Source organism: Scardinius erythrophthalmus, assembly GCF_964197995.2.
Source record: "Scardinius erythrophthalmus genome assembly, chromosome: 19".
Lineage (NCBI taxonomy): Eukaryota > Metazoa > Chordata > Actinopteri > Cypriniformes > Leuciscidae > Scardinius > Scardinius erythrophthalmus.
In genome coordinates this window covers 1,547,991-1,557,500 of record NC_138239.1, presented here as the reverse complement: position 1 = coordinate 1,557,500, position 9,510 = coordinate 1,547,991, and the positions used below count along the sequence as shown (strand labels likewise).

Below are 9,510 nucleotides of genomic sequence, written 5' to 3'. Positions count from 1 at the left end.
ACAAACGAGATGGTGTACAAGGGAGTCTTTAAACAGTCTGGTTTCCACTCCTTTATCCTGAGGGAAAGACTTTACCCTGGTATTCAGGGACAGGCATTAAGCTGGTTTAGATCGTACCCATCAGACCGTTACCATTTTGTCTTTTTCAAAGGGAAAAAATCTAAGATAACGTCAATTACGGAGTGCAGCAAGGCTCTGTGTTCGGACCTCTGCTATTTTCAATATATATGCTGCCACTGATAATATTACAAGAAAACACGGAATTAGTTATATATTTCATCACACCCAGATGAAATCTCTAAATTATTAAGTGTGTTAAAGATATAAAATATTGGATGGCCTGTAATATTCTTCTGTTAAATTCAGCTAAGACTGATACATTACTTATTGGACCAAAAACCTGTACACAGAACCTATTAGAATATGATTTGCATTTAGAAGGATGTGCTGTAACTCCGTCCTCTACATTTAAAGACCTGGGAGTTATATAAGACCTTCTGAAAATCATATTTCATATGTTACAAAAACAGCCTTCTTCCACCTCAGAAACATCTCTAAGCTCCGGAACGTTCTCTCTGTTTCTGATGCAGAAAAACTAGTTCATGCTTTCATGACCTCTAGACTAGAATACTGTGATGCATTACTAGCTGGTTTTCCTTCATTCTCAATATACAAGCTACAATTAGTCCAAAATGCAGCTGCTAGGGTTCTTACTAGATCAAGAAAATATGATCATATAACACCAATTTTATCATCTCTACACTGGTTACTTTGGAAGCTTGTTTCCGCCACAAAAATTAAAAATTAAAAAGTTGATTGCAACTTTTTATCTCACAATTCCAACTTTTTTTCAGTTCAGAATTGCGTGATCTAAAGTCACAATTGCAAGTTATAAAGTCAGAATTGCGCGACAAAGTCACAATTGTATGTTATAAAGTCAGAATTGAGTGATAAAAAGTTCAATTGTATGTTATAAAGTTAGAATTGAGTGATATAAAGTTCAATTGTATGTTATAAAGTCAGAATTGAGTGATATAAAGTTCAATTGTATGTTATAAAGTCAGAATTGAGTGATATAAAGTTCAATTGTATGTTATAAAGTCAGAATTGAGTGATATAAAGTTCAATTGTATGTTATAAAGTCAGAATTGAGTGATATAAAGTTCAATTGTATGTTATAAAGTCGGAATTGAGTGATATAAAGTTCAATTGTATGTTATAAAGTCAGAATTGAGTGATAAAAAGTTCAATTGTATGTTATAAAGTCAGAATTGATTCATATAAAGTTCAATTTTATGTTATAAAGTCAGAATTGAGTGATAAAAAGTTCAATTTTATGTTATAAAGTCGGAATTGAGTGATATAAAGTTCAATTGTATGTTATAAAGTAAGAATTGAGTGATATAAAGTTCAATTGTATGTTATAAAGTCAGAATTGAGTGATATAAAGTTCAATTGTATGTTATAAAGTCAGAATTGAGTGATATAAAGTTCAATTGTATGTTATAAAGTCAGAATTGAGTGATATAAAGTTCAATTGTATGTTATAAAGTCAGAATTGAGTGATATAAAGTTCAATTGTATGTTATAAAGTCGGAATTGAGTGATATAAAGTTCAATTGTATGTTATAAAGTCAGAATTGAGTGATATAAAGTTCAATTGTATGTTATAAAGTCAGAATTGAGTGATAAAAAGTTCAATTGTATGTTATAAAGTCAGAATTGATTCATATAAAGTTCAATTTTATGTTATAAAGTCAGAATTGAGTGATAAAAAGTTCAATTTTATGTTATAAAGTCGGAATTGAGTGATATAAAGTTCAATTGTATGTTATAAAGTAAGAATTGAGTGATATAAAGTTCAATTGTATGTTATAAAGTCAGAATTGAGTGATATAAAGTTCAATTGTATGTTATAAAGTCAGAATTGAGTGATATAAAGTTCAATTGTATGTTATAAAGTCAGAATTGAGTGATATAAAGTTCAATTGTATGTTATAAAGTCAGAATTGAATGATATAAAGTTCAATTGTATGTTATAAAGTCAGAATTGAGTGATATAAAGTTCAATTGTATGTTATAAAGTCAGAATTGAATGATATAAAGTTCAATTGTATGTTATAAAGTCAGAATTGAGTGATAAAAAGTTCAATTGTATGTTATAAAGTCAGAATTGAATGATAAAAAGTTCAATTGTATGTTATAAAGTCAGAATTGAGTGATATCGATTGCGTGTTAAAGAGTCAGAAATCTGACTTTTTTTCACAGACTTTTTTCTCTTTTTCTGAGATATAAACTCGCAATTCTGAGGAGGAAAACAACAGTCTTTTTTTCCTTAGAATTGGACTTGGAGACAATCCTGAGAAAATATGTCAGAATTGCGAGATATAAACTCACAATTGAGAGATTAAAAGTCACAATTATCTTTCAAAATGTTTTATTCTATGGCGGAAACAAGCTTCCATAGATTACATATTTAAGTTCCGTATCAATAATTAAGTATGATACCTGATAATGTTCAGGCTCAGACTCTCCCAGTTTAAATATAGATTAAAGGTGCATCTCTTTAACCTAGCATTCACATAATGCCCTTCTGTAGAGCTGCTTTGAAACGATATGTATTGTGAAAAGCACTATAATAATAAATGTGTTTGAATACAATATATTAATGATAAAAAAATAACAAAAACGCCAGAAAAAACGCCAGAATTTTCAAGCTCAATGATCTGGTCTTCTATCAAACTCTTTCATAAAACACACAGAAATGCAGTAAAAGCCACAGATGTCATGGCTGAGGAGCGTGACGGTAATGATGTAATATAACAGCACTACTGTAACATTTACGGCAGGCGCGTGTGGGGAAGAATCACTGTATCCGTTTCTAATCCCTCTCACAGCAACACAGGCCCGTAAAGCTGCTCATATAAACACTTGAACACGCAGCGGAAGCTCACTGAGCCCGTGACACAGATGCATGAACACAGCACTTCGTGTGTGTGTGTGATTTAACGTTATTTTCAACTGAAAATTAATGATACGGATTAAAACTGATAATTTAAATTCATGCATTTGCCAGATGCTTTTATCCAAACTGACCTCCATTGCATTCTAAGTATATATGCGATCAGTTCATGTATTTTCCGGGAATCCAACCAATGAACTTGGCATTGCTAGTAAATATGATATTTGTGGTAACACTTTACAATAAGGGTCCCATTAGTTAATGCAGATGGACAGAGACATCTCTGAATGCGTTTCACTGATTAAATTGCAACTTTAAAGTCCCTCTGTGGTGAAAGTCCAGCTTTTAATGTTGTTTATGTGTCTATTAATCTGCTTTAAGACAAAGCATGTGTAAATTCATAAGTCGACAGCATTGCTGAGTATTTTCTCCTTAAAACGGCAGTGAACCAACTACACAAACTACCTTGTAACCAATCAGATCAACGTGTGATCGTCAACCAGTGGATCTCTGAGCTGAGTGAGTGAGTGGAGGCGGGGCTCATTTGCATATTCATAGAACTGTGCATATTAAATGAGGCAAGGGTGTCGAGTTACATTCAATGTATTTTAAGACAAGAAGAATTTTTTTTTCAAGGAAAAAATGCTTAAATATGTAATTTTGGTGATCAAAGATGAGTTTTAAGGGATAAAATTATTGACTAAAGGGGGATTTTAAGGCCAGAACCATTTATATTTGACAGACATTTTGTACTAAGTGCAAATAGCTTTAAAGGGGCATTTCACCCATTTGAACATTGCTTTTTATTTAAAGTGGGTCATATATGTAGTCGAAATGTAAAAGAAATTTTGAATTTGGTGCCTTTGTGACCGAGAAAAGACAAAAAATAACTTTAGGACGCATTTGTATGAAAGACAACAACTCCCACAAACAATGCACCATATTGCACAGCTCCACAAGCCACTCCCACTAATCCAGAAAGCGCATATCTGCCTATAAGAGAAATCACTCTTCCGTCTACAAGGCTAGCTACCACCAGAGCTTGAAATTAATTTCACATTCACACAAAATGTCTAGTTAGTTGCGAACTCATTAGTGCATTACTCCTCGTTTGTATTTCTTTCGAAAAGGTGAATTATTGCATGGTACCTGGATGTTCAGTCAGAACATATGCGGTGCGAAACTAGGAAACTTGTTCACAACACAAACGTCCGTGTCCTCGTCTGATTCAGAGATTTCGTCCAGGAGAAATTGTCATCGTTGAAATTCTTTGCCGCAGACGGACTCTATCTCTGTGTTCATAGCGGTTCGTTGCTGCATAGTGAGATCACCGGCGCCACCGGTCCGCCCTAACTCGAGCCAGTCCGGGCTCCTCGTCCGCGGCAGGCAGGTCTTCTGCCTCGGCTGCTCTTCGCTATAATGCGGCTTGTAAAGGTAGCCACAAACACCTGATTCAAGCATCAGACTTCCGAAATCCTCTTCCTCTAGTCTATATCATATTGAGCACTCTCCTCCGCTATTGTCATAACTGTACATCTGTCTCCACAGCGCCTGTTAGCTTAGCTTCAAACAAGATGGAGGATATTGCTTTCAGTTTCAGAGCATAAAGTCCCACCCACTGATCTGTAATAGGTCTGTAGCGTGAGCGGGTCCCGCCCCCTGGGAAAGATGAGGAACGAGTGCTTGTAGTCTCAACAGAAATCCCCCCCTCTTACACTTCCTCCTACAATGACGCAAAATGATGATTTTTGCGTCATTGTAGGAGGAAGTGTAAGAGGTAAATAACAGATTTCTCCCATCTCAGGGGAAAATGAGAGAGTGTTGCACGACCATTCAATAGTATGACTGGGTTTCTAACAATGCAAAGCTTAATGCAAATAGGTGAAGTGTCCCTTTAAATGCTATTTACACTAAGTTCAATAGTACGGAGCGCCTAAAGGGACATGGTGATGGACAAAATATAGCCTAAGATGGGAGGAAATATAATGTCAATGCTTTTGCGTTTTCTCGCAAAACCTTTACGTTTCTCAGGGGAATGCAAGTGAAAACAACGTTTCTTGAGGAAATGGCAAAGTTTTGCAAAAGAAGAAAATAAGTAGTTTCTCGGGGGTATTTCCAAATATCTCCAATTTTTTTTTCACAATTGCAGATATTTTGAAGAATGTCGGAAACCAAATAACATTAGAAACCACTGACTTTCATTGTATTGCGGAAAAAACAAAACATTTCAAAATATTGCTCGTGTGTTCCACAGAATAAAGAAAGAAAGTCATACATTTCTTGTGTCTGGTGTAGAGGACTTACTTGTTGTCCTGAATCTGAATGCGGTTCCAGTAAAGCGGTTTCATGGGGCAGGCCGGTTCCACCGCAGGTTTACGAGGCGCTTTCTCAACCATCGGGCCGAATCCAGAAAAGCCGAAAGCCGGAGGAGGAGGCGGACCGAAGCCCGGGATTGGAGGAGGAGGAGGCGGGGCTCCAGGGAGACCAGGAGGGGGCGGAGGCGGGGGAGGAGCCCCAGGGAGGGGCGGCGGTGGAGGCGGAGCTTGTGCTCCTGGAAGAGGGGGAGGAGGGGGCGGAGCTTGTGCTCCTGGAAGGGGAGGAGGAGGGGGCGGGGCATGTGCAAACCCAGGTAAGGGTGGAGGAGGAGGTGGGCAGGGGGCGGAGCTACCTGGAAGAGGTGGTGGAAAGGGGGCGGAGCTACCTGGAAGAGGAGGTGGTGGAGGCGGAGCTCCTGGACTCACACCTAAACTCACACTAATGGAGTCCAGGTTGAGTTTTTTAGGCAGGCTGGAGCTGGAGCTCAGTGGTTTCGCGTCGTCACCCTCGGGGGTTTTGATGAAGGTCTCGCGGTCGGTCTGGACACACACATTGCGGAAGCTTTTGGGCGGCAGGTCGTCTTCGGTGGACACACCCACCTCATGAAGCTCGCGGCGCTCCCGTCCGGAGACACACGCCTGTTCCCGCTGGAGCCCGTCGATGAGCGACTGCAGACGGGACACGGCCTCCGCGTGTTCGCCTCGGACCTGGAAGAGCCGCAGCTCGAAATCTGCCTGGATTCAAGCAAAAAAGCAAAAGCAAAAAAGCAGGGTTTGAAATTAACACCCTCCAACCCACCAAATGCGGGTAAAAATCAACTGTGGCGGGAAGCACTGTCAAATCACGAGCAAATTTGGCGTTACTTATTATATTTACTCATAAACATAGAGGAAGAGAGGAGATGCTGGATGACAGGATTTTTTTTAAATAAGAAATTAATGTATGAAATCCAAATTTTATAATATATATATATATATATATATATATATATATATATAAAAATCTGTTTTTTTATTATTCTTTTTTTTTCTGTGCGGCCGGTAACTTAAAATTTTGTAGCCAAATTGGCCAGTGAGTTCATTTGGATGGACAATAAACAGAACATCAGAAGATCTTAGAAACTGCACAGTTGAAAACCACTAGTTGTGCATTGCTAAGCAATATTATATTTTTTTAATATAAAAATCAAGAAAGTTAGGTCTGTTATTAACAAGAAACACTGAATTTACTCAACAACACTAAATCACACGTATCTGTAATGGTTTCAGAGCGTCTCTATCAGCGCTGGATCGGCACATTTACACCCTTCCTTCAGTCTGAGATGATGGAGGGTTTGGCTGAGCGAGCGCGACAGCCTCGACCGCAGCTTTACAGAGGAGATCGAGACGCGTTCAGCAGCAAAACATCATCTTATGTCATACGAGGAGCCGCAGGAGCATCTGGAGTCCGTCAGAACATCGAGGCTTTCCTTCATTCTGCCCTCACATCCAATATCATCTATTCTTTTATTCTATAGCTCATTTATGTAAGTGAGGAGAGCAAAATAAAGTAAACTGTGACATATTATACCCAAATAATTCTTCATACAGTGACTACCAGTGACATTAATAAACATTTAGGACCAATAATGATTGGGACACTTTGAGCTGATCATGTTTTGCTGAAGTGTGTTTTCTTTAATTGCTAATGCTCTTTTTACACACAGACTGAACACAATGAAGCATTGCTTGGTGATTGGTTGAGCTAAACTGGTATTATCTAATTGTGTAGTTAAATTTAACAGCTGACAGATATTCAACATAATTCATGTGTGAGACAGTCTAACAGAAGGACGGACAAAACCAGTCAAATATCAATGAGTTCTGCTCATATTTTATCACCATTCTCTAATAGTGAATAAACTGATAATGTGAGAAATGTTGAAGGAGTGTGAATGAATGTTGGTTTGACTGTATAATATACACATACAGTAACTCTCTCTTGCTTCTAAAGCTGGATTTATTTGATCAGAAACTGAGCAGAAGTGTTGATCCTGAGAGAGCTGAGCTCGTAAAGCAGTCGTTCGTCTACGTCACTGATTTTCCACATCGGCTCTCGTGGTTTTATATACTTTCAAAAATGATAAAACCTCATATTGTCCAGACTGCAAATGGACTGCTGGGAGCTGTCCTCATAACTTGGCACATCGAGCTATAAGTAAATCTGCATTTAGTGCTGAACTGACAGGAGAGAAGCGGAGCGCTGTGTGTGTGTGTGTGTGTGTGTGTGTGTGTGTGTGTGTGTGTGTGTGTGTGTGTGTGTGTGTGTGAGTTTAGATTAGAGTCAGCATCTGGTTACACGGTACATGAAGAATTTACTGTTTTCTAAATACATGTTCCTGGTCTATAATATAAATGATTCATTCATTCACAAGGAAAAAATATATATAATTTAATATAAATAATTATAGTATCATTGAGATACTACTATAGCTTTCTTTTATATTTTCTGTTTTCAGTTTAATTTTAAAGTTTTAGTCTTTAAGTTTTTTAAGTTGTATTAGTTTTTTGATATACACATAGATAGGTTTTTAATTTCAGTTTTAGTTATTTTGGTTAAAAATAAATATCATTTGTTATTTGTTAAAAACATTTGTTTTTTTTTATTTCAGGAAGATATAATGTTTTATATATAGATATAATATTGTGTTTTGTCATTTGTATTAGTTAAACAAAATAAATAACATTTCTTAATTTCATTTCATCTCTTTATGTTGTTTCAGCAAGAAACGATTGTGTATATTATATAATATAATGAAAAAAAAAAAAAATATTAATCATTAAAAGAAACATTTTCTGTCAAATTTTCTATTTCTGTAAAAAACAATCTATGACTCAACCTTTTATTAATCTGTGTATTTGTTATTAATTTTTATCTTCTATCTTCTTTCCTATTATCTGTGCTGTTTAAAAAAAATATATATTTTGTGCAGTTTCTTTATTTTCTTTATTTATTTTATGTATGCATGTACCGGTACTTTTTTTTGGGGGGGGGGGGGGATTAATAATTTATTTCATTAGATTACAGATGTGTGTCATATAATATACAGTAGTCAACATCTGAAGTGGATCAAAACATTTCATCAAAGTTATACATGAATTTTGCACATTACCCGTTCTTTCATTAGGACAACTTTAGTCAACATTTGAAGTGGTTTAAAAAAAGTTTATCACTGTATAATATAATTTAGCCAAAATTACAAAAAATATTGTGTGTAAAATTGTTTATATTTCATTTACAGTTTATTTTACTTCAAGTTAAAAAACGCTGTTTTTATGGTCATCTATAATACCCCTGTCAGTCAGAAAAGCAGGATAACTGGTGGTGTTTGTTAAAGAGAAGATCTCTCCTGACATCTAGTGTTTACCGTCAGCACTGCAGTTTCTCCACACTTACATGCAGTTTCTCCAGCTCCTCTTTACTCTCTCTCTTCAGCTGGAGGAGCGCGGCCTGGTGCTCTGAGGAACACACACACACACACACACACACACACACACTTAATAATGCCACTACTGGATCAGCACAAGCTGAGTTCGCCTCTTATCTGATAGCGAGAGCATCATTGGTTCTGTTGTTGACCTGCTTTGAAACGAGCTGTACTGTATAAAGCGCTGTAGAAATAAAACTGACTTGACAAACACAAACGGCAAAAATAATGGAACTTTTTCTGAAATGGTTTAATTTGTCTAGCTTTTTTTTTTTTTTTTAAACAGAGAACATTCAAAATAATAATTCCCATAATGTTTGGCTCCATTAATGTCTCCTTAACGTTCACATAACAAGAAAAAACATGTTTAAAACATTTTTTTCACAACTTAATGGGAACGTTAGGACCTATTTTTGTTAGTTGAGACGTCAGAAGCTAGGAGATATTGTGATAGTTCTTTCCTTTGGGAACCATGTGTTTAAAAGCATTGATCTTTCAGTCATATTCAAGTAAAGCTCAATGCTAACGTATAGATTCTTTCTGAATATTAACACATTCGCATGAGCTCATAAAACTTACATTCAAGTCAAGCCAGTGCAAGTTATATGATGTGGACTGAACAAGTTCTTCCTCAGTATTTATGTCTTTAGTCAAACATTCGTAAATCAAGATTTCTTGTTTCCTGCTTAAAACTAGAAATATCCGCAAATGGGGTCAGAAAAATAATCTTAATTCAAAGTGAAAACAATGACACCACTGTTGTTTT

The 9,510-nt window shown here is 36.4% G+C and overlaps 1 protein-coding gene across 1 annotated transcript in view; it reads right to left on the bottom strand.

Moving 5' to 3' along the window:
• Positions 1–9,510, bottom strand: part of LOC308707681 (formin-like) — a gene marked incomplete at its 5' end in the record, with an annotated part of 62,834 nt that overhangs the window by 48,691 nt on the left and 4,633 nt on the right. Inside the window, 2 exons of the mRNA XM_081394298.1 lie at positions 5,267–6,012; positions 8,714–8,775. Of these exons, the coding sequence (XP_081250424.1) occupies positions 5,267–6,012; positions 8,714–8,775 (808 nt within the window). The remainder of the gene's footprint in view (positions 1–5,266; positions 6,013–8,713; positions 8,776–9,510) is intronic.